Source organism: Syngnathoides biaculeatus, chromosome 10 (genome assembly GCF_019802595.1).
Source record: "Syngnathoides biaculeatus isolate LvHL_M chromosome 10, ASM1980259v1, whole genome shotgun sequence".
Taxonomy (NCBI): domain Eukaryota; kingdom Metazoa; phylum Chordata; class Actinopteri; order Syngnathiformes; family Syngnathidae; genus Syngnathoides; species Syngnathoides biaculeatus.
In genome coordinates this window covers 9,713,410-9,740,017 of record NC_084649.1, presented here as the reverse complement: position 1 = coordinate 9,740,017, position 26,608 = coordinate 9,713,410, and the positions used below count along the sequence as shown (strand labels likewise).

Below are 26,608 nucleotides of genomic sequence, written 5' to 3'. Positions count from 1 at the left end.
AGCAGCTTGTCTACTGTGCAGTAATAATTCTGTTGTAGCCCATAAAGCCATAAACAGGCCCGGGATGAATAAATGTCCATGAAATTACTGCTTTGGTTTTACATAACCAAATGTTGCATTAGCCTAAATGCAAATATCAATCGTGGGTAATAGCTGTTTGGGCAGGCTGCATGGAAAATGTAAGCATTAACAACTGTTCAAATGGAGACGAAGATTTTCGTAATGTTCACAAAGTGTCGTTTCACTGATCCCCCCCTTTTTTTCTACACAGTGTATTTCACCCTTTCCTTTTTTCATGGCTGTATGACAAAGCACAGACTCAATTAAGTCATATACATATCTTCTCAATTTTCAACTTCTGGATGCAAAATGCATCTTGCCCCTGACTGATGCGCTGTCATGCCTTCGTTTTATCTGAATAATGGTTCACACACACACACACACACACACACACACACACACACACACACACACACACACATAGATGCATTCACACGTACACATGCCCTGTCCTTATGTTTGTATTCTGACTCTATGTTATCTCACTGTAGATTAAAGCCTTGTTGGACACTGTTACAAGGGCCTTTATTAATTGGTCCAACTTTATCCAATTACTTCCCCCTTTATCTCCCATCTAACCCAACCCCATGTAGAATCTCAAACAACTCCCAGGCTCAATAAAGAGCCTTGACCCTTTTCCAAAAACCACACACAGGCCTCATGGAGCTGATGTTAGTGGTTTCGTGGACCCATCTACGAGACATGAACCAAGTGTTGGCTTGCACATTCTGGGTTGAGAAAGGCCAGAGGGGCAACGGATGGGCAAACAGGAAAGGCCTGTCGTGATAATGGAGAAAGTGCATGAGTGCAAGTAAACATATATACTGAGTTCCTAGTGCATCGCAGCCCATGCTGTTGATGTACATGTTTACAAGAATACAAATAAAGCGAAACTTATGTGGTTGAACATACATTTCTACCACCCCAGTACACCTTCAGTTTTGGGGGTATTTCAAAAATTGTTTTTCAAAGGAAATAATGCAATTGAAATAAATCCTTATCCTCACTAGGGTCACCGGAGTCCTGCAGCCTATTCCACCTGTCATCGGGCAGGAGGAAGGGTACACCCTGAACTGGTTGCCAGCCATTCGCAGAGCACATAGATATAAACAGCTGCATTCAGAATCACACCTCGGGGCAATTTAGAGTGTCCAATTAATGTTGCATGTTTTTGGGATGTTAGAGGAAACCGGAGTGTCTGCCAAAAACCCATGCAGGCACGGTTAGGACATGCAAAATCCATACAGATGGAGCCGGGATCTGAAGCCTGGTCCTCAGAACTGTTAGGCCAATGCTTTCACTAGGTGCTCCACCGTGATGCCATAAAACATTATTCGTTAAAGTCAGAATATGCTTCGATGTATGGAGTAAAATATTTTAAAATACAGTACTGTATAGGCTAGACAGTCGTAAAGTCACAGTGATTTAATACTAAGTGGAACTTTTATTCAAGTTGTTGCCCAAAACAGCTTTCAGAAAATTGTTTCACAAACCTCAGCAATGTGTGTACAAAACTAATTTAGTGGAGCAATAAATGGTAGATAAAATTTAGGGGGTTTTTCAGAACCTACGATGTGTGCGTGTGTTTGTAGAAATGTTTGGTATTCGTAAATGTCAAGGTGGTCAGGAGGAGACAGAATGACTTTGACAAAGAAAAACAGACAAATGGGCAGAAATTGAGATGGACAGATCGAGGAAAAGAGGGCGTACTCTGACAGACTATGTGGGACAGAGGAGACTTCTCTCATCTCACTGGCCTAAGAAACCAGCGGTCACAATTTCTACAAGAGAATCCATCATCTGCACCATCTATTTTTCACACACGCACGACAATGATGCTTTGTGTCTTTCACTTGCTGAAGTGTAAACACTGCGACAGTGACAGACATGCACACGCGCGCGCACACACACACAACACACACACACACCCTCATCCATCATCCCTTTCTGAGCTGCCATATCCATTAGTTGCACTCTCTGTGGTCCAACTGGTACACTTCTTCCTGTAGGCGAGACTTATCCTTCCCTTCTCCAAGGTCTATCCTTTTCTCTCTGTGTCTCCACCCATCTCTCGCCACTGCGAGCATTACTCACCCCCAGTTCCTCTCTCACCTCTCCTTTACCTTCCGTCCTTTTGACCGCACATGAGATTTTGTGGTGGAGAAGATTGAATGGTTGTTTTTCCACCAATCGCATGCACGTCTGTGTGGGGAATGTAAGTCTTCACACACATTCATGCACCTTTTAATCAAGACCTGAAATGATCCTGTTTTTGTCCTTAACACACATGCCCTTTATTTGAAAGTACTGTATATACTTCACTCGGACTATTTTCTGTGACTAAAAAAATGCTCAGACATTCCTTCCTTTCTTGTCAGTATTCCACTGCTCTAATGACATGTAATCACTCCTTCAATGGCTTCATTTACCCAACAGACAATAATAAAGAATCTAACAATTTTGTTCATGAAATATCAACACACTTCAGTACATTTGTTTCCTTTTCTAATATTTCCCTTATACCTTTCACGGTATGTGTTACAATGGCAACTTTTCTTACACAACACGCATCTTATCCATCAAATTTGTGTTTAACTGAACTGTTCTAATATTGTGAAAATCAAACGGGTAAAAAGAACCTGAAAGAAGAGAAGAGTAATTACACGAGCCTGGTTGTTTCATTTTTCTGAAGTGAATGCAGCAAGCGAAAAATCGGTCGAAAGATGGATCGAGGGAAAGTGACAATGAAATGAACATAATGAGTTGCATTTTCAAATCAAATATGCATTCATCAGTGAAGCTCTGAGACAACAAGTAAATTCCGGAATTATCGAGCAACCAGGTGGAAAATTATATGGGCAATGGGTTACTTTTCTATGGTGGGAAGAAAGGAAACAATAAAAAAGAGGGGTGGGGCTTCATTTCTATCCTTCAAGTCTGGTTGTTATCATTTGCACTATGCTTTTTTTTCCCCTCCTTCATCTTTTGTTGAGTCCCCAGCACAGTATCATATACTGTATGCCTCAGTGTTTGGTTGGCTGCAAAACGCAGTCCGGTCTTGCTTGAGCAAACAAGGCAGGGCTTAATTGTATCCTGCCAGGGGAAACTTTGGGGAAACTATGGATTCAGTCATTTGTCCGCTCCAGAGATTCTTTTGTGTGTGTGTGTGTGCGTGTGTGTGTGTGTGTGTGTGTGTGTGTGTGAGTGCGTGCGTGCGCGTGCGTGCGTGCGTGTGTGCGTGTGTGCGTGTGTGTGTGTGTGTGTGTGTGTGTGTGTGGTGTGTGTGTGTGTGCGTGCGTGCGTGCGTGCGTGCGTGCGTGCGTGTGTGCGTGTGTGCGTGTGTGTGTGTGTGTGTGTGTGCACGCACAGACCAGAGGCCAGTCTTGTGTACTGTATTAGTAACACCACTTAAGATCACAACTTGATCCTTACTTTAGTTTTGTAGAAGAGATTATTCTTTTTTTGTTTTATATTCAATACTGGGAGTTGTTTCTAATAATTTGCTTACTTCATATGGCAAACAGTTGATGCAGTATAGCTATATATACCAATGCTTTTTACTTTGTACAACAACAGTGATAAATGTGTTGTAAGATTAATTCTTTAATCATTCTAGTAAAAACTGTCTAAGTTTCTACTACTTTAAATGATGAATTTTTGTCAAATTTGCTTATGATAAGAACTATTCAGTGCAGTTGGTTGTAATAATTTTTTGGAAAGTCAGTATGCCATGTAAGAAGAAAAATAAAATAAACGGAAACTTAATGTGGGCAGCATGGTTGACGACTGGTTAGCACGTCCGCCTCAGAGTTGTGAGGATCCGGGTTCCAACCTGGCCTCGCCTGTGTGGAGTTTGTATCTTCTCCCAGTAGCTGTGCAGGTTTTCTGCAGATACACCGCTTTCTTCCTCCCAGGTCCCAAAAACATGCATGTTAGGTTAATTGATGACTTTTAATTTCCCATAGTTGTGAATGTGAGTGCGAAGGGTTCTCGGTTTCTATGTGCTCTGCGATTGGTTGGTGACCGCTTCAGGATGTACCCCGCCTCTTGCCCGTAAATAGCTCGCATAGACTTCAGCACGGCTGTGACCCTAATGAGGATAAGTGGTATGGAAAATGGCTGGATAGAATCCTGGTGACATTCAAACCTCACTGTTTAGTGCATAAGATTTATCATAAGATTTATCACCCTAAACAATTAGTTATTGTGGTTGTTCATAACTGTGCATCGCTCCTGACAATGGCTCCACCTTTTTTAATTCTGTGATCATTTGATTTAAATTTAACATACAGGGAATCCTCAGTTTAAGACGGTCTTCCACTTTACAAGGCCCCCGTCTGCGATTTTGTCTGGCTAATACTTGTCTGCGTTTGTGCGCCGGTAGTATCTTTGCGTTTTTCGCCCTTGTTTTTAGAGATTATCGGCCCAAAGAAGAAAGCTGTATCTTTTAGCAATGCTTCTGAAGCCATAAGAAAATTCATTACCATGGAAACGAAGCTCAAGATCATAAAAAGATTGGAGAAAGGAGAGACACCAACACCACCAAGGCTTCAGTCGCTCGACTCTGGTGACAATTATTAAAGACAAAGCCCGTATCTTAGCGTTTGTGGAGGGTTCCGTTCCTATGTCGGATACAATTATCACTAAACAAGGTTCTTTGATACTTGTCGAGATGGATACGATTGAGGACCAGGTTCCTTCGCAATAGCTAAGCACAGCCTCGCTTCTTCTTCTCCTTCCACCTCTCAGCAGTAATACTAAGTACATCATCTTGTTTATTTCAATGTGTTTGTTTTTTATCCAAAGTATTTTGATGTAAATTCTGACTTTAATGGTGGAATCCAACTTAAGTTGAAATTCGAGTTAAGTTGCTGCTGTAGGAACGGATCTCAGTCGTAGACCGAGGACACCCTGTACTGGAATACATCTAACCATGCTGGCTGTGACATACATTTTAACATCCACTCCATCCAAAATCAATGATTGGTATTTATGATATTGCAATTCAGTGTTGTCATTCATTTTATTTTGATTTCAAATCAAATCGATCACACATGCATAGCCTAATTATGCCAAAAGTGAGACTAAAATAGCTTGCGAACTCTCGAAACGTCCTATCTGTTGCCAATTAAACCAATGTAATGTGGACGTGTGACTCATTGCTCCTTGACAGTACACGAGCAGAGGCTCCTTCTAGTCTACTCTCTGAACAAAACATGAACACTCTTTTTATCTTTGACACCCTTAAGTAAGCACATACCCTTAGCTCACAGGAAACCCACACATTCTTGAACAACCATAGAAATATTTTTTTACTTTCTCTCGCTCGCTCACTCTCTTTTGCTCTCTCCCTCTCTCTCTCTCTCTCTCTCTCTCTCTCTCACTCTCACATGCGCACACATAGACAAATTATACACACTCTATAGCTGAGCTGACAGGGCTATTTGCGACAGAGGTGTGAAGGCCCCAGACCGTGACATTCTGGCACCCTCAGTTTACTCTGGCTTGTACTCACATACTGAACAGAGCGGTCACACACATAAGCGTGCCCACACACGCACACACACGTGTTGTACACCAAGGCTACTTTAGGGAATCCACTGTGTTTTGTGCACACGTGTGACTGGTTTTTATCAGGGCACAGCACAACCAGCATCTCGGGGCCACAGGGTCCATGGGGCTTCGGGAGAAGACGTACTGGCATGCGGGATGTTGTCTTAATGATACCCAACCATTATTTCCTTTGCCCTTTTTGGCTTCTGCCATTAACTCAACCTTATTCTTCAAGAATCTGAATTCTTGTTGTGCTGTTTGAAATCACGTTTTAGTTAGTCACTCAATGCTGTGACCACCATTCCAACAATTTTTCCTTTCGCTCCCTTCCCTTTCCAGCTTCCTTCCCTTGTTTTCTCACTTTGCAGCGCTTCCCATCTCAAGCACCACAGCAAAGCATCAGATGTCCTTGTTTGGGAACTTTTCTTGTAGTTCATTCCCTTTCAGAGGTGACTCACTCTTGTGTCTGCACCTCTGTGAAATATTAAGAAGATAATTGCCATGTTTAATGAAATGTAAACAAAGGAGCAAATAAATCAGTGAACAACCAAGGAGGAGGTGAATTATAATATACCCTCATTCTGCACTTTTCCAAAACAGTGCAATCCAGCCTGGATATTTTAAGACGGACCAAAGACAAACGTATGAGCCATAATTGAAATCCAGATGGATAAAAGAACAATAAAATTGGGGGGAGACAATAGCAAGAAGCAAGTCAAAGAACTGAAACAAGCAGAAGATTAAAGTCAGAGTGACACAATGTATTTCAAACGCTGCATGTGGTGAGAAAGTGGGTGAGCGAGAGTGAGAGAGGAGGGAGAAGACATGGGGATGTGGAAGCTTGACATAAGCACTTACTCTCTTTGCCAGATGGATCTTCATTGGACCATAGCTGACGACAAGTGTTTAACCCTTGCTTTGGTAGTTCTGTACCACCTTCAGCTGTGAAGCCACTTATGCCTGTAGAAATTTTGAGTGAACTTTGATTTAAAGTAGTCTTCCGTATGTCCTTCCAGTTTGTTAATAGAGCATTATTCACAGGATTTATTGTATTTGCGTTTTAGCCCTGTAATGTATGTGTTGTATGATTTTGATTTTCATATTCTAGGATTCACACAGATGTTACACATATTCATGATCTGAACCATGCATGCAGGTGTGTTTCACTTCCCTTTCCCTCAGAGGCTATTTATAGCCTCACGTTCACAGAGTTTATCCTTTGTGTTTTCTTTCGTCCAGGCTGGCTTCATGTTTTTTGCAACTCTTTCTGAATGTCCATTGCATATTTTTTTTAACCTTTCAACCATTATGCAAAACCTAAAAGTGAGGAACTGAAAACTGTAGAGAGGGTGTTTGACCTCTTTGATGGGCGACATCCTGGAAATAGCACCCTGCCGTGTGCTAACTATTGTGTATTTATTGGAATGGCTGGTGGCCTAATGACTTTAATTCCCTTAACGTGTGATCTAGTGGATATCCCTTCCCCACGCATGTAAAACTACAGTGGACTTGCCACAGTTGTCCCGGGGATGCTGGTTGTCATCCATTGTTCTCATCATATCAAGATGATTTTCCCATAAAGTGAGTTTGATTCAGTCTTAAACTGTCACCCGTAATTGACGAAACGGGTGGTCTTTTATGTGACACTTCGATATTTCTGCTATATGAATGTAAATAGAAGGTCATCTCTATTTAACTCAATACAACTGAAATAAAAAGCTCTCACCCTTTGAAGACACACAACATATACTGTAGGAGATGGGGAACAGACGGTGTTTTCAGATACCATGTTACTGTCACTCAGTGGTATCATAAAAATATTGGTTTTTTTTTTTTTGGTATTTAATTATTGGAATGGTAGCTACGGCCATGCTACCCTGAGAATGCCTAATCTCGTCAGATCTTGGAAGCTAAGCGGGTTTGGCCCCGGCTAGTACTTGGATGGGAGACCGCCGGGGAATACCAGGTGCTGTAACCTTCTCTCCCAGACTAAATGCAGAGAGGTTGCGTCAGGAAAGCCATCCGGTGTAACAACTGTGCCAAACAAATATGTGCGCATCTAAGATGGCATGCTGTGGCGTCCCCTAATGGGACAAGCCGAAAGGAAAAAATATGGAATGGTAAAAGGTACATTTTCACATTCTGTTTGTCATCACACCCTTCCTCTTTGCCATGACTAAAGACGTTCTGTTGTTGCATGGCCAAAAATTCAAACCACTTGCGGCATTGTTCCTTTGATACTTACAGACCAAAATCTTTTTGATTTGCTGACATTTCATGTGACAGTGCACGACTATGACTTTGAGTACATGCTTGAGGAAAATACTGAACAGATTGGCTGTGATATACTTATGTTGTCAATTTTTAATTGAGAATATATCGGGCGTATCTTCTTTTTCTTTATCCTAATCGGGACGCAAGGCTCTCTAATGAAGTCAGTGCTCACGTGCGAGCTGTCGTGTTTAGTACTGTACTAGATCACTGTGAGCTTACGAAAAGAAAGATTGTGGGGATATTATATAAGCACGCATATACAGGCAAACGAATTTAGCAACCTCATACGTTCAGGACATGCATAAGTGTGTCTTAATGCGAGTGTGTCTTTGTGTCAGTCACAGGTCCCTGCCGTTTAATTATTCAAGCTGTATTAAATCTTCATCTCTGCAGCCTTCCTAAGGTGAGTACAGATGAATTTTGCATTGTCTCCATCGACCCCAGCAAGTGAGAGAAAGAGATAACTGCACACTCACTGAGAGAGGGGGGCGATGTCGCTGGAAGACGGGCGAATAATACCGCAACGTGAGCTGAAGGAAAAACAAACTCAAAAGGAGGGAAGAATATGATAATGGGTAGCAGTGACTGCCTGCTGTGCTGGAGAAGTATTGCAAAAGAGGGGGAAATAGACACTCTGCTCAGTAATGAATGCATCATTCAGTCTTACAAGACTATTTGACCTGTGTCATGTTGTTGCCATGCTGCTTTCCTAACGTCATCAGCAAAGTCATTGGCAGTCACTCAATTCTGCTACTACTGATTCTGTGAACACAGGGAATTAATATTGCCGTTGCATGAACGTATATGTTTCTTTAATAGGCCACGTGATGCATTTTGCAAGAAATGTGAAAAGGGTTCCAAGCCATCTAGAAAGTAGCAACCTTAAAGCTGATTTTAGTTAGGTCACTTGCACTGTACGTTTACTCATATTGAATGCACGAAACAGACCAAAGAATTTACATCATATAAAAGCGTAAAGGCTTTAAATATCAATTATACTAAACACAAGCTTGGAGACTGATTTTGACTTGTCCATTGAAAATGAAATATGAAGAAGACTCATTGCTTGGAGACATGACACTATACTTCTTAAATCAAACTTTATCTTTCAAACACATGCAACATGATTGCCACAGACGTATCTGGGTTAGCATTATAATAGGGTGTCAGACCCTCACCCACACTACAAAAAAAGTAAAAGAAAATCTCACAGCAAAAAAAAAAAATCATTTCTTCATGCCCTACATGTATGTATCTTGAAGAGGATCAAATCTGTAGGTTTGCCTGTAAGTCATAAATAATGGATTATAGAGATGAAATCAACATGTATGTAGCACAAGCTTGACTCCTAAGATTGTGCACAGTGAGACTTTGATAATCCCTTGATAAATAACATTGGTGACACACGTTTCCCTGCATCTTGCCTTATTTCCAACTCTGTTTCTATGCTCTGTGATTCTTCTGCTCTGTTTTCCCTTTCACTCCTGATCTTTCTCGCTCCCTCTCCCCATTCTCTTCTCCCTGGAAGCGAAGGGTGTGGGCGGACAATCTCAGTCCCTTTCAAGGTTCAAAGTCGCCTTTCTTCCTCGGCTTCGCTTGCTCCTGCACTGTTCTAGATGTTCTTATTAATTAAGTTGTTCTTCTCTCTCCATCTCTGTCTTCCCCACATTACGCGTTGAGCCGGTCACAGAACATCTTTCTGCTTTCTGCCAGCTAATGAGTCCAGCTCCACATTCACGACTTTTTTTGGTGCGCACACAAGGGCGCACCTGCATAGCTACCACACTGCAGTTGATTTTTTGATAAAAAGATGTTATATGCCATCTGTTCCAGTGTTTCTGTAAGGATCATTGTATATTTTATAAATATTGTACCTGTGTGCATATGCTTAAGCATATATAAGTATTAGGTCCACATGTAAAAGATCTTATAACAGAATATAAATATTCATGTAATTCTGTGGTTAAAATCATGGAGATGTTCAGAGGTTAAAGGCAAATGATTTTACTAGATCGTTGTTACACAACAATAATAAGGTATTAACCTACGATAATACATGCAACATATAATTATAGATTTATCTAAGATTTTAAATTAATCATATTACATGACTGCAATTGGCTGGTGACTAATCCAAGATTTACTCAGTCTTTCACGAAAAGTCAGCTGGCGTAGGCTCCAGTGCTCCTGTGACCCATAATACAATGTATACTATTATTATACTACGTCAAGTTTATTCCCATAAGAATACAACTTTTTTTTCTAGTTAATATCATGACTGTGTTTTTACATTTGTCCGTGTGTGTGTGTGTGCGTGTGTGTGATTTTTTTTTTTTTTTATTGATTAAAAATTGATTAGCTAGTAAAAGATCATTGAGGTGTTACAGCCTAGTTTTATTTGTTAAGTCTTCTGGGATGTTTACAGAATTCATGAGAAGGTTTAGAGGTTGAATCCCCACTGGGGTTCTTTACGGCTTGCATGTATACATTGATTTGGTCTTTGTTAAACGCTTGCACATGGTGCCACGGTTAATGATATCCTATTAATAATACAGATTGGCTTCTAACCAGGTGTGATGATCACGGACCGCTTGTCACGTTTGCCTCAAAGTTATGAAGACCGGGGTTCAAATCCTTTGTGTTCTCACCGTGCCTGTTTTTTCTTTTTTCCCCCCAAGTACTCCGGTTTCTTTTCAGATCCCAAAAACAACCGTGGTAGATTGATTGAAGACTATAATTTACATTTCAGTCTGGATTTGAGTGTGAATGTTTATTTTAAATCTGCCCTGCAATTGGTTGGCGACCAGTTCAGAGTGTACCCAACCTTTCGCCCGAAGAAGCTGGGATAGGCTCCAGCACGCCCCATGACCCTAGTGAGGAAAAGTGACACAGAAAATGGATGGTTTGTATAATCCATGGCTGAGATGTTTGGTCACAAGGGTGCAGACAGCTCATGGTTCATTTTTTCCATCTAAAATCTTCGTCACACATTTTTTTTGGGGGGGTCATGTTGATACCTGAAAAGGGATCATCCAACACACATCATCTACCCCTTTGTTCTGCATATATGGGGACGTATCCTGGTTAGAGTATTTGTATCAGTGAGTGTGCCCCTCGGTCCAATCCTCTGTGACCATTTGTGCCATCTCATCCCTCCCCTGGGCTCCCCATATCGCTTTACTTCATTATTTAGTGTGTTATTTTTTTCTCCTCCCTGATCTATAGTCCCCACATCACAGAGGCAGCTAATTAATTATGGATGGACTTTTGGAGGGAAGAGGGGAGTTTGAGGAAGATTAAAAAAAAAAAAAAAAAAACGACCAGACAACCAGCCTCATTACATATGCGCGGTGTTTTTTGTGCTTTATTAATTTATATCTTGTCAGGCTATGCCAAAGCCTTCAGGGGAAAAAAAAACTCTTTTGGCTTCATACATTTATTTATTTATATAGTATTTCATTCAGTCTTTGGTCTTCATTCTGTCTTCCTCCTTCCTATACTATGTATCTAGTCTCATTTTTTTTTTATTTGAATATCTCACCAATTTCATATCAAACACATACACAGTCACGTCAGCCAACTGTCTCATTATCTGCACTTGGTACATGTTAAAAGGTGTTCAGATCACCGGCAAGTCTACATGATCTCATTTGCCCAGTGAACATTTTTACATTGAATTTTCCACACATTCTTTTTTTTGATATGCTGTGGAAAAAGAGTAGGCCGATGATTTCAGAATGACGTGACCTAGAATGACAGCTGGCTCTGCTTTTAGAATGCTCGTGGCAATGTTCAATCTAAACTGGCATAAATTAGCAAAAAATTGAGGTCAAACATTTGTAGGCGTGTTGTGAATGACATAGAAGGAAGAGGTGATGATGTTTTTTACCTGAAACAACACACTTTCCATCAACTAACCACTCTTTGGCTATTTGTAATTTGTAATTGTGTAAATAATATACTATACTATGAATAGGCAATAGTAAAAGGAAAAAAAACACTAATCGATTCCAAAGGCGTTTGATAGGGCAGGTCAGGGCTCTGAAGTTCTCCAACCCCAAACCACACATTTCCCGAGACGCTGTCAAGCTGGAAAAGAAAAGGGTCTTCCCCAAACTGTTCCCACAAAGTTGGATGCATGTTTTGGCAAGTTGAGGACGGATTGGTGGAGAATAAAAGGGATTGATTATGAGATGTCTCAATACTTTTAACCTCGATAAAGTAAATGTCAGCACTGCCCTTGGCTAGGAAAGCTAACAAGCACACTGGGGTAATGAGAACCATCTGGTTATTTGGCTTTGAAGGAAAATTGAAAAATATCAACATTAGAATGTCTCTGTATTCTATATTGGTCACCCTGACTTCCTTCAAAGAAAAAAAATCAGCTTAGCAAAATGTACAAAATGAGTACACTTTAGAATGAGATGCAGTAAAACTTGAAAAGTCACATCCTCTCAGTAAATTAAGTGTTTAAGCTTTTCATAAAGCTCCAGTGAATTAGTATTGTTTTCAGTAGTTTTGGATATATCGATGTGCCCTGAAAAAGTATTGCACCCTTTCTCAAATTCTGATATTTTTTCCATAGTTTCTCTGCTTTAAGAATGACTGGGAAATATTTCCATAAACAAAGCTCCCAAAATTCGTGTCATAACTTCCCAAACGTTTGAATGTTGTTAAAAGGAAAGGTAACACAGCACGAGCCTGTCCCATTTTTGGGGGAAAATGATGGAGCCATAAAATTCTAACTTAATGATTATATTCTAAAAACAATAGTTTATCAGTTTGAACATTAAATGTCTTGTCTTTTTAGTGTATTCAATTAATTATAGGCTGAACATAATTAGCAAATCATTATATCCTGTTTTTATTAGTTAAGATCAACATTCCAACTTCATTGGAATTGGGGTTGTAAATCGGATTGAAATGCAGTGTCATGACCTTAAAAACGACAGTTCATGTTCGGAAATCCTCCTCCTTTTGCTGAATTAAAACAATTCTGCAGTGAAGAGTAGGCAAAAATATCTCCACAGAAATGTGAAAGACTCATTGCCAGTTAAAAATCAGTGTTTGCTTTCAGTTGTTGCTCTTGAGAATAGGCCAACCATGTATTAGGTTTAGGGGTCCATTATTTTCACACAGGGCCAAGTAACTGAGTATTTTTTTTTCTCCTTACTAAATGAAAAAATGCTGTTTGTCAAGGCTCTCTTGTGTTATAGTTTTTATTTTTTGTGATGTATGCATTTTTTGATTCTCTTAAACATTATGAAGAAACTGTACAAAAATATAAGAACACGAGCTGTCATAGACATCATTAGAATACGATAAGGGGGGCAATACTTTTTCACCTTACTAAATGAAAAAATGCTGTTTGTCAAGGCTCTCTTGTGTTATAGTTTTTATTTTTTGTGATGTATGCATTTTTTGATTCTCTTAAACATTATGAAGAAACTACAAAAATATAAGAACACGAGCTGTCATAGACATTATTAAGGGGGGCAATACTTTTTCACCTCTTTACAATACTTTTTTTCACCTCACTACACATGAAGCTTGGACTGCAAAGAGAAATATGATTGAATGGATCAACTGAAATTGTACAACGCTCCCTGCCACCTTCCATTTTTCTTTTTCCATACACTGTTCCTCTGTGCACTTTGAACAATTGTTCCATCGATTCATTTCCTGTGCTTTCATGAACAACTTACTTGACATTCATGTTTTACATTGTTTTTACCAAATAAAACCCACCCTTTTTCATGCATCTGCTTCACTGTACTACCTCCCAGCAAGCTTGATGGCTCACGGTCCACTTCCACCAATCGTATCACCTCACTATGTTGCGCATGTGTTTGTGCTATAATCTGACACAGAAGTCCTTTTAAGCAGGCTAATGAACAAACTCCAACGTTGTGTTATGCCCTGTTTGATACTGTGTAGCCTCTACTGCACACAGCTAAGAGTACAAGAAGAGAGAAGTTCACTGACAGGGTCCAGCTGGTAAAAAGTGAAGGAGCACTTGTGCAGTGGCATGCATAGTTAATACATTTACTTTGATATGCTCCCTGTTGTAGGGTTTTTGTATGAAACACATGGTGTACAACTGCTTTGACCTTTTTTAGATTGACTGTTCATGGAATTTCTTAGGTGAATCAAGTACTTTATTCCTCATTCTGAATGCTGAGAGCAACCCATTGTTTCTGTTGTTCCTCTTTTATTTAAAATATTATACTGCTCATTTTTATTGACATACCTAGACCCCAGTGCACCCCCCCCCCACACACACACACACACACACACACAAGTGGTGCTCATTCGCTATGGCCGCACTGTTGCTTTTCTGAGACCAGACACTTCTGCTGTCCCAAAATATTTTACTTTTTTTTCTGCAAAAAGATCAATGGCAAAATTTATGGACCAGAAAAGTTAATTACTTGGCAATGATTGCATGACATAACCCTAAAGCACACACCCAGCATCCAGACTGCTCTGATTTCACACTTGCACTCCTCACTCTGGAACCTCAAAGACTGAATGGCTCGAAGCCCAATGAATTTGGAATGTTTTAGAAAAAATTTTTTTTAAAGTTGTACACTAATGTCAGAGTTCAAAGTGCCGTCATGCATGACTTTATGTAAGACATCATTGTAGATCACAAGTGTGAGGTTTTTTTTATGTTTAACCATGGATTATATTTGATCTAAAAAGTTGGAATATATTTTCATGGTATGATTATGATTTTGGATTATGGCTCAGCAACAGTGTCTGAGTAGTCACCCACACTTTTTTTTTTCCCAGGAAGTAGAATTCTGTTGTAAATGATATGGGGAAAAAAATGCAATGGTTATCTTCTATCACCCATTTAGCACCCGTTATATCCTGGATTTGTGCACCAATATTTTGTTGTACTTTGAACCCAAAGTCTACAGCACAGGGCAGATTTGTTTAACATTCTTCTAACTCATTTTGTAGATTTCACAAACCCCACCTTTTTGCTTAATTTCGCAAGCTTGCAATCTCAGTCTTGACAAGATGAATCATTGCATAAACTTTGCAGTTACTTTTATAAGATACAATTTATACATCAGACGTCACAAGACACATACTACCGGCATCCAAATGATAAACAGGACCAACTCAAGTTAATTTTCTTAACCCATTTCATCCATGGAAATTGTGTGATTCATTAATTTTATCTGAACTATTACAGGAAAAAATTATTTTAAATCTGGTGCAAGTCAAGGTGGATATTTCAGCAGTGCATTTTTTTCTAATAATGTAATTGCACATTTGACTTCACACTGTCTTTTATAGTGTTGATTAATGTCATTGTCCCCCACTACAGGACTGCCCCCAGATTCTACCTTCAACACAGATCTACATCCCAGTGGGGGTGACGAAGCCGATTACCTTAGCTGCCAAGAATCTGCCCCAGCCGCAATCAGGACAGAGGAACTACGAGTGTGTGTTCCACATCCAGGGCGAGACTCACAGTGTCCCCGCCCTGCGCTTCAACAGCTCATCTATCCAATGCCAGAAGACAGCGGTGAGTGAGATGGTCCAACAAACAAATGCAGATGCCGGTGTTTGTTTACCGATAAAACAATTTAGATTTGATGGATGATTTAGCCTAGGCAACATAGAATTTGGTGTTGTTTCATTTTTGAAGAATATGAACTTCGGGCAAGGGAAAAATAATGTGCTTTGTGCCCCAGTTACTGATAAAGGTATCTGTTTCTTTTTAGACCCTAGCATTGTGACAAATGCAGCACTTCAGCTGATATTGAGGATGACAAAATGTGCTTTGTGTAGTCACAAAATAGTTTTGCTTTAGGGTTAGAGTTAGGTTAGGGACACTGGACACTCATTGTTCTGGCTTGGTCACGCAACATGATTTAACCATGGACGCACCTTTTATATTGCATGCACCATTCAAAGGGGTGGGACACCTTCCCAGATTGCCATTCAGGCTCAAGATGTACTGTATATTCCATGCATCCATCCATCCATTTTCTTAGCCGCTTATCCTCACAAGGGTCATGGGGAGTGCTGGAGCCTATCCCAGCTGTCAACGGGCAGGAGGCGGGGTACACCCTAAACTGGTTGCCAGCCAATCGCAGGGCACAACCAGACAAACAGCCACACTGACAATCACACCAAGGGGCGATTTAGAGTGGCCAGTTAATGTTGCATGTTTTTGGGAGGTGGGAGGAAACCGGAGTGCCCGGAGAAAACCCACCCAGGCATGGGGAGAACATGAAAACTCAACACAGGCGGGGCCGGGATTGAACCTGCTTTTCCAGATGATCCACCGTACTGCGTATTTAAAATTTTTAAAAAATAGTTCAACCTCCAACAATGGGGCGTTTATTGTAACAAAAAAAAAAGTATGATGGTGATGAATTAAAACAGATTTTTATTTTACTGTTTGTTTTTACGCATTTGCAGACACAATTATCAATTTGAGATCTGAATATATTTACTTGTTAGACGGGCAAAAAGGGATGTTTTAATCCAGGGGTGCTCAAACTATTTTGCCCCAAGATTTACTTGCTAGTTTGCCTCAAGCACACTTCCAAATGATCGTCAGTCATGGTGAAACGATACTTGGACTTGATGATTTTCATGTGGGAAAGGCCTGACTCACATAAATAAATGGAGCCAAATAATGAAGTCAAGGATGTTGCACAATTTCCTCAAGTTGCTGTACTTCTCCTCTGTGAGTTAGCTCCAGGATTGTCCATGAGCGCTGGACTTCAGCTCAATGCCGGCTTCTGGTGTCAAAATCTCTCCTCTGATCCTCCACTCACACAAGTACAGGTGAAACAAACAATATTTGATCCAAGTGAAACAACCTCTGCATCTTCCCAAAAAGGGAAAAAAGGAAAAAGTCTTCAAATCGTTTGTCAAATTTTAATGGACAATTGGTCATCTGTTTTGTGCAGCCTCCCCTGTCAAACTGCACACGAAGGGAAGTCATCCTTCCACCTCCAGATCATTTTGCCAAATCACTGCACCGGAGCTTTGATGAGAGATGTTGAATTTTTCGTTTGAAAGCGTTAACTGATCTTATCATATTGATCACAGTTTTGTCTTTTCCATGCAATTCTAGATTAAGGTCATTCAACATGCTGGTCAGATCGGTTAAAAATGCCAAATCTAATAGCCACTGGTCGTCATTTAGTTTGTTATATTCCTCATGTTTCGCTTCATGGAAAAAAAAATCTCTGAGGAATTTGCCTCGACTAAGCCTTCAGTGTGCAACAATAATTCAGTTTGGTCACTGTCAGCATTATTCAGATGTTAGTGGAATCGGCATCTTTGACGAGATCTGGTGTGAAAAGAACAAGCGTTCTTTGTTGCGACATCCATTATTTTTCCTCATGTTGAGCATTTTTGCACATAGCGCTTGTTGGTGTATTATGTAGTGGTAATTAAGAAAGTCCAGGAGAGCATCGTCCTCCCTGCACTTGGCAATAAACTCATTTGAGGGGCAACCATTGCAGGTGCTCCATCTATCATGATGGACATTAATTTGTACACTGGGAGCTGAGTTTTTTTTTCAGTTGTTTTTAAAAGACTGAAATATGTCCCCGCCTTGCATGTGTTTTCCTGGGCAGGACCGTTAACAGTTCCTGTTTTGCGATCATACCAGACCGCACTATCCGAATATCACATCCGTAGACTCTTCCAGCTGAAAAGCACTCAGTCTGCGAAAACCTTACAAAGTTGCTTGTTCAAATCCTCTGCCGTGCCTTCACCTTGTTGTGTAACAAGTTCTTGATAGCTGCGGAGCTCTGATCGAAGATAGCATTTCTGCTTTGTTTTTAAAGTCTTGGGACAACAGGTCAGCTGGTTCAATGAATGCCTTTTTCACAATCTCTCGGTCTTGGAAGGATTTTTTGTTCTCAATGATTAAGTAAGTCACCCGGAACGAAGCTACGGTGGCTGTCTTTGCTTTTTTGCTATGAGAAAAATGACTGCTGTCCTGACAACTGTGATTTTAGTTCCTTCACCTTTCTCCTTCTAAAATCACTTTTCGGAGTCAGTCTTGTAGTTTTTATGAACAGTCCGAAAATTCCGCCCCACATTTCCCTTTTTCGCTACAGCGATTGCAAAGTGACAGATGAGGAAAACACACTTTGAAATTGACATAGTGGGGAAAAAAAGTCCTCCCATTCCATATGTTTACTTGGTCCAGCTCCTCCACTCATTTTTAAACCATTGAGTTTCGAAGACAAAAATTGGAGGCCAACCACTAGCTTACCGTTATGTGCATATGCGCAGTGACATGTCAGAAAAGGCCAGATTGGTCAAACCGGCTGCCAGTCACGTGACAAATTTCATAGTGAGGATGATAGACCATCGTCTGTGTTTTAATGCCATCCGATATACTCACACCACCAGTCAACCACGATCGATGCATTCAGCACCCCTGATTTAATCTTTTTTATACATCCTGTCCAGGGTGACAGGTGAGCTGCAGTCTGCAGGCTCGGCTGTCGCAGAGCCTTTTTTTTTTTTTTTTTTTTTTTTAAATCCTGTGTCTAAGTCAGCGTTTCATTGAGAAGAGAAATTAGATGATGGAGGAGTGAGAGTTGAGGAGGATCTAGCTCATTTGTTGACCTAATATTGTTGAATCAACACTCTCAGCTGATTGCAGAGAACGGTTGTTTGCTTTCTGTTTTGCCTCACTTTCTTCAAGACACAATTCATCAACAATTTGAGAGGGTTTTTAACAAACAAGTACTTTAATCTCTCAAGTATTATGCGCACCCCCAAAGTTGACCTAAAAACAAATCTGAAAAGCGTTTCTACTATTCTAAAATGGGCATGACCAATTTGCTGCTTTTTGCCACGTTCTTAAAAATTTTGTTCCCAAAAATTTTCTATCACAATCATAAATAATACCTGGTAATAATAATCATTGTACATTAATTTCTGTAATTTAATTGAAAAATTGGTTCTTGTCCCCTACCTTAATTATTAAAGTAAAACAAACACTAAACACTAAACTTTGCACAAGTAGACAGAAGCTTATTATTTGTGTTCAAATCCAGGTGACTGTGTGTGTGAGGCCTCAAACTAGCAGGTTTGTTGCGCTCCACTGAGGCTGAAAATGTGAAGAACAAGTGTGCCTGTGAATTTAGTTTTGGGGGGATTCATCTTGTTTACACGTTGACTCTATCCTTCACTCTTCTTTTCTCGCTCTGCCTCAAGAGCCCATCTTTCTTGTAACTTGCTTTTCTGTCAAACTTTCTCCTTCCTGCCTAGCTTCCTTTTTGCCGCTTTCTAGTGTCTCAGACACTAGATCAAAAGTGAGGTTGTGTTATACATCTTACAAGTGAGTTTTCTGGATAGTAACAAAGGAATGTTGACAGGCTTGAGGTTTTGTTAATGGTAGATGTTGATGGTAGAGCTAATTAGTTACTAGCAGGGTTGTCCACATCAAGATTTAATTTTCTATTAACTGTTAATGGTAGGTGCTAAGATGCAGCAGTAAAACCTCAGCTTGGCCCAGTTTCACTATTTAATATGTACCAACCCAGACGAACTGCTCACAGTAATTAGCCTTGGGTTGTCAGCGCTTCTCCCTTGTTAGCAATTAGCTACCGCAGCTTGACTTCACAGCCAAGTATCAGTGAAGACGAGAATGTCATGTGTACTAGATACATATATATATACTTGCCATACTTTACACACAATTGTGTTTCAGAAATGTGGTTGTTTTCTGCTTTTACAGTGTTTGGCCCAACATCAATAAGTAATGTTTGACACACTTGTAAGGCTTGTTATAGTTGGGATTCTATTGATTTGGACTATGCTGGTCTGTCTATGAAATTTCCTTTTTTGATTTTTATTATTTGATTTTGATTTTAATTCTACATCCACCAGATGAGGATTGTCAAGGGTGGTTGGTGTGATATATACTGTATTTTCCGAGCTATAAGGCGCACCTAAAAGCCTCTAATTTTCTCAAAAGCTGACGTGCGGCTTTTATATGGATTAATATTGAGCCTTTAGTGCATCTCCATCTAATGGATGCATAACGTAACCCCAACCTCTACTGTAGCGTCTATTCTATCCGCCTTATAATCCGGTACGCCTTATATATGAAAACATTTTAAAATAGGCCATTCATTGAAGGTGCGCCTTATAGTGTGGAAAATACAGTCTGCGTGTATGTGTGTGTCCAAAAATGTGCAACATTAATTGGACACTCTAAATTGCCCTAGGTGTGATTGTGAGTGCGGCTGTTTGTCTCCATGTGCCCTTCGATTGCCTGGCAACTAGTTCAGGGTGTACCCCGCCTCCTGCCCGGGATAGGCTCCAGCAGTTTCCATGACCCTTGTGAGGATAAGTGGCGAAGAAGATGGATGGATGGATGGATGGATATACATCAAAGTCTCCATCTATAAGAGAAATAAATGCTTCTTTGACATAGGCAATTTTAATTTATATCGGATACCCTATTCCTTCTATAATATGATGACTGTACTTGTTCAACCACACCTTTCTTGATCCAAAACGCTTCCTGATTTCTTTTTTTTAACTTGATAATACATTTTGCCACAGTGTCGTGTGTGATACTCATCACATGTTTTCTGTTAAATTAACTTTTGTCTTTGAGGTAAAAAAATCTACTTACACAAAAAAGTACTATGTCTTTAAAGAACATGTGGAAGCCTGGATGATGATGTCATGGCATTGGAAGCTGCTGATAGGTTAACTGACAACATGAGTTAATTGACGATGCATTTGGGCACGTATTTAAGGCCATGCATCAAAAACTGTGCTTCCTTGTTTGAAACCATGAGAAAATCAAAACAAATCAGTCAGGAAATTAAAGAAAGAATCGAGGAGTTCCACAAGTCTGTCTCATCCTTGGGTGCAATGTCCAGATGCTCTAAGGTGCCACGCCCATCTGTTCAAACAATTATGAGCAAGTATAAACATCATGGGAATATCCACCCATCACATCACTCAGGAAGGAGACTGGCTCTGTGTCCCAGATATGAGCATCTTTTGGTCCTAATCAACCCTAGAACAAAGGCTAAAGACCTTGTGAAGATGCTGGATGAAGGTGGTAAGAAAATGTCTTTATCTACAGTGAAATAAGTCCTGCACTGACATAACACGAAAAGGCCACTTTATACCTTTCATAGTCGTGCGGCTAATAACGCTTGTATTGCATCACATTACCTACGCATCACCCCACGCAGCACCTCTGCATAGCTTGCCATGTACATGTCAAAAAAAGGTGCTGCGTGATGAAAGCTCATATCTGGTGTTTTGCCTGATTAGTCACATGCTGGATTGACGTACTCACTGTTCCTCCCAGTTCCAGATAGCACCCACCCCGCCACGTTCTCGATCGATTTTTGCAGCACAAATAAATGCATCTTCTGGTCATTTAGCTGCATTTGTTAAAGCTGACATGCTTCCATGGTTGCCATTGTTGTTGCTTTGTTTCTTGTTATGGCTACTGGAAAGGGCTAAACAATCCAGAGGAAACTTCACCGTGGCATCCTGGAAAATACCAGCCGCAGCAACACCTCTGACTTTGAGATGAACTGCACTACATTTTCAAAGCTGCAGGTGTGGGTGGCACTAGTATAAAGGCAAACTACTTACAGGAGAGCCACAGTGACGTAAGCACGGTCACCGCACGCACAAGTATAAAGAAACCATAAGACTCAAGGTGAAGGTGAGAAGGGTTATTCATTTGCCTTGAGTGTGTCTGCCCTGCACCCTTTGCTATGCACAAGGCTATGGATCCCAGGATGTCTTTCAGTGTGGGTCTGCTTCCGGTATACCACTGCTACAAGACTGGGCTGAGGGGGCCTACCGATCAATAAACACAAGGATGCTAATCCATAGTTTAGCCTTGTGTTTGAGAAACACATGCTAGGAATAGTGGGTAAGAGAAAAGACTGGATTTTTGAAGAGTGATCCTATTAGGTGTAAAAGAAACGGAGAAAAAGAGGAAGCCTAAAGTGAAATACAATATCAGTGGTGAAAAATTGTATAGATGAAGAAGGGAGAAGGCAGTGATAGTGGACACTCGAAAATCAAGATGGGCACAGACAAGTGAAATTGGAGCAAGGATGAATAGAGAAAAGCGAGAGCGGGAGAGCTACTGAAAAGAACAGGAGGGGGAAGAATAGTGTAGAAGGAAGAAAATGGTTTCAAAAGTATCTCCTGAGGCCAAAACTCAATCTCATCTCTTTCAACCACAATCCAAAAGGATAAACCTAAAATTTACAGGATGAGAACAGTCAGCTCATGTTTAAAGTCTGCTTTCTTGTTCTTTACCTAATTTCCACTGACTGTAATAACCTAATACCCCCATGTGATATCCCTGAACAACACACTGCCAATATCTGTATAAATGTCTGTGACATGTGTAACATATGATACTGTAATATAAGCTGCATAATGATCCGGGTGGGTATCAGTGATCTATAACTGCTTACATGGGAAAATATCAATAAGCCCGAGATGGGTGTTTCTTTACTGAACAGATAGTACATCTGATCCTGAATGTGGTGAGCAAGTAGATCAAAAAAAGATGATTGACAATGCCCTTCTGTAAAAAAAAAAAAAAACGAAAAAAAACCTGTGACTAAAGCACTTCTGCCAAACACACTTTCATGTTTCTTGAATTTTTCAATTATAGAAAAGTACCTTTGTGAAAGTTCTGTAGTGCACTCGTTACCGAAAATATGATCATTTTGCAAAAAGAAAAGCCAGGCAACCCTTATAACCACGAACAAATAAAGAACCATTTATCCGCCCGTATGGTAGTTGTTAGCACCACTCAGCAACAACTAAAATAAGATGCAGTCTCAATCCACTTCTAGATATCCCCCCCCCCATTTTTCTTCCGGGGCGGGGGGGGGGGGCGCTTTCTGCTATAAGGGCAATCATAGCTTATGGCCCATGAGGGACTGCCAATGAGAGTGCTGTGGGTTGGTATATCATGCTCAAGAGTGTGTGTGTGTGTGTGTGTGTGTGTGTGTGTGTGTGTGTGTGTGTGTGTGTGTGTGTGTGTGTGTGTGTGTGTGTGTGTGTGTGTGTGTGTGTGGGCGGGGGGGGTGTTAAAGGAGCAAATAAACACAGGTTCACAGAATCCTTGCTCAGAAGTTAGTTAGTTAGTTAGATCACTTTTTGGGGTGAGAAAAGCTGATGGACCTCAGCTGGGTGCTGCACTAATCTTAAAGGTGAAGGAAGAGAGTTGGATGACTTCAAGACTTTCCCATGTCCTTTCCTATTTTCTCCCTCCCCAATTTTTAGCTGCTCTTTACCTCTTTATTCTTCATTGAGGTTTCTCCCAGGAGGGCTGTAATGAGTGGACAGATAACATCTGTGTGGGGCCTACACCATTACCTCCCATCTGATAAACCATTGGGCCACTCCATCACGCTTTTTCTTTTACTCCTTCTCCAGGAAAGGGAGAAGGAGAATGAGGGGAAAACAGATGTGGGAAAGAGAAGAAAATCTAGTTTAGGATAGGATGTGTGTCTGTGTATTATTCTTCTGTGACGATATGTGGAGAGCAGCTGTTAGCTAAAGGAAAGACGGGAAATATCAGGAGTCCTGATGGCATTCAATTAAGGGAGATAAAATGATGATGAATTGCAGTGGGACGGTGGAGACTGCAATTACGATCTCTGCACACTGTTGTTCTACCATTGTGCGGGGGACAGAAATGAAGTTTGGAGGATCATTGGGTGTCATAAAAATTAAATCAATAGGAGGAACGAAAGGTGATTATTAGCCAGGTATTGGGGCAGGTGCAGGAACTCCTGGCACAATTTTTGGAAAAAAATGTCATAAAATGTCATATGAAATGAGTTCTTAAGAATCAGAATGTTGAGTGCCTAGACAGCTTCAGCTGCCTCACTCCAATTATTTGTGTCTATAAATTTGTAATACCAAAAATTAAATTAGCCTTTTTGAGGTAAAAAACCAATGGATCAATGAAGCACTATAGGTTCACACATTATGGGGAAGAAATACTAATAACACTGCTGCATTAAAAAAAAACTGTACTAAAGATGTACAAAATGCCAAAAGGTGGGGGGGGGGTATGTAACTCTTTATAGAAATTCTCATCATAACGAACTGATCTGAACTGTCTTCGGTAGGAGCAGGACTATATTCACATTTGGATGGAAAAGTACCATAAAAACATAGCTCAGAAATAATCTGCTTCTATAAAATGGGATAGAAGAGTTAGGTGGCACACAAAAAGAATGGAGTAAATAAAACTCTAGACAGGCCACATATCTACCGGGGAAACAGTTAACACGAGCCACACTGATGTAATGATGTGTTTCTCCGCCCCTCCTCTTGTGTGTGTAGTGTGCATGCGTGTTTGCGTATCCACAAACACTATTACCAAAAGTATTCACTTACCCATCCAAATAATTTGAATCAGGTGTTCAAATCACTTCCATGGCCACAGGTGCATAAAATCCAGCAATCAAAGCATCCAGACTGTTTTTACAAATATTTGTAAAAACACCCAGGTCTCCTGATACCGCCACACCTGTTCTCAATCAAGAAATCCCCTGAATAGGACTTGCTTGCTAAAGTAACGTAGACGGAAAGACCCTCAAAAGCTTGACGTTATCCTAAGAGCCAAAGAAATTCAGAGAGAAATAAGAAAGTAGTTGAGAACAATTTAAATGATTCTGGAATATGTTACAAACGCATTTCTAAAGCTTTGGGATTCCAGTGAACCACAGTGAGACCTATTTTTCAAAATTGGCAAAAACTTTATCACATTGGTGATCCTCCCTAGGCTCGTGCAAATGCTGGAGACTCGCTTAGCTCACTCTGGGCAAGAGGCGCAGGGTACACACTGAACTGGTTGCAAGCCAATCGTAGATCACATGTAGACAAACAACCAGTCATACACACATTTACACCTACAGGCAATTAAAAGTATTCAATTACCGTACCATGCGTGTTTTGAGGATGTCGGAGGAAAAAGAAATACCTTTGCTACTTAGTGGCCTGATGAGTTATTCGGTTTAGGGGGCAATCACTTTTTTTTTTTTTTTGCTTGCTGAGCTGCAATGGCATTGTCCATTGATCCATCCATATTTTTAGCCGAATATCTTCACAAGGGTCAGGGGAGTCCTATCCTAGCTGACATCGGCCAGGAGACACAGGGTACACAGTGAACTGGTTGCCAGCCAATCGCAGGGCACATGGAGACCAACAAAAATCACACTCACAATCACACCTAAGGGCAATTTAGAGTGTCCAAGTAATGTTGCATGTTTTTGGGAAGTGGGAGGAAACCAGAGTGCCTGGAGAAAACCCACGCAGGCACATGGAGAACATGCAAACTCTGGCATCGTGGGTTCAGTTTCCACTCAATGATGGTGCGAGCAGTTGTCCGTGCCCTGCAGCTGACTGGAGACCAGTTCAGGGTGTAGGCTACCTTTTGTCCAAAGTCAGCTGGGATAGTGTCCAGCACCCCATGGCCCTTACCAGGATAAACTGATGTTAAAAATGGATGGATGGATATAATAGTGTCCTTTCATTTCATCCATCATCTTCCTCCTTCCCTCCCTAAATGCCCCTTCCTCCTTTAGTGATAGGTGAGTAGCAGCTCCCTCATTTTTCCTTACTGAGTAAAGATTAATTGCTGTTTGGCTCTAAGCATATGTCATCCTCTCCTCCCAGTTACTCTCATTTGTTTCTTGTAATGTGTGACCGTTAGCTCACTTTGCTTTACTCTTTCAAAGTCCATGTCAGGTTTGATTGCCAATTATACAAGCAAGAGGTTCACACCTTGATCTTTTTGCGATACGTTGTCTGAGGCATTTGGATTCCTTTAAGTTCCATTATATTCTTTAAATGACTGCCAATATTATTGGAAGGTCTGTCAGTATAATCTTACTTTAATCACTTTGCCTCAGTTCATTGGGGTGGAATTCAAGGATTGGAGGTTTACTCTTAAAATGTTCTGAACTCCTGTTTCCATGCCACTATTTTCTTCTCCAGACAAAAGCTACATGGTAGAACTGCACCAGTATCAATTTCTTTGTGGTTGTACGACTTGTCTGATCTTCTCAAGGCCACAAATCAGTTGACAACTAATAATCACCAGCACTTTTGCTGGTTGAAGTAGTGCCTTCTGTTTTGACTCCGTTCAATACATGATTAAGCCACAATCACTTCCACACAAATGAGAAAATTGACAATCAATCAATCAACAAATCAATTACAGTGTATCCATCCCCAGAAGTAACCTCGGTTGTCAAATATAAACATTTGGATTTGAACTACTTGTGGAATAAACAGAACAGCAACTTGTTGATGATAATAAGAATGGGGAGTCACCACCACTCAGGTTGGTGGGGGTTGGTCGGCGGCGGAGGGCGGGGGGGTGGAGGGGGTGGGATTATGAAGATTTTAAAAGATTGTTTCTGCAAATAATTAAGCAAGTCTCAAAATCCTACACAAGCTCAGTGCATATGACAGCACTATATTTTTCGCCTAAACCAGCATTTCTATCCCCCATGCTCTCTCTTTATGCCATAAATTGTGTATGTGCTCCACTCCTCTGTGTGTGTGGAAGAGATAAGCTGGGTAACTGGGTCCAGCCATGCTCCAATCCTGTTAGCATTAGCGATTAGCACGGGCTAACAGGCCTCCATTATGCCCGAGTGCTGATTCAACAGAGCCTGATCCCACAAATATG

General features: G+C 40.7%; 1 protein-coding gene and 1 pseudogene across 3 annotated transcripts in view; both read left to right on the top strand.

Annotated features, from left to right (window-relative positions):
- LOC133507217 (plexin-A1-like) overlaps positions 1-26,608 on the top strand; it is a 215,625-nt gene that overhangs the window by 135,249 nt on the left and 53,768 nt on the right. For all 3 annotated transcript variants that reach the window (XM_061832037.1, XM_061832035.1, XM_061832036.1), the window contains one exon: positions 15,230-15,430. In XM_061832037.1, the coding sequence (XP_061688021.1) occupies positions 15,230-15,430 (201 nt within the window). The remainder of the gene's footprint in view (positions 1-15,229; positions 15,431-26,608) is intronic.
- Positions 7,473-7,591, top strand: LOC133508188 (5S ribosomal RNA; annotated as a pseudogene).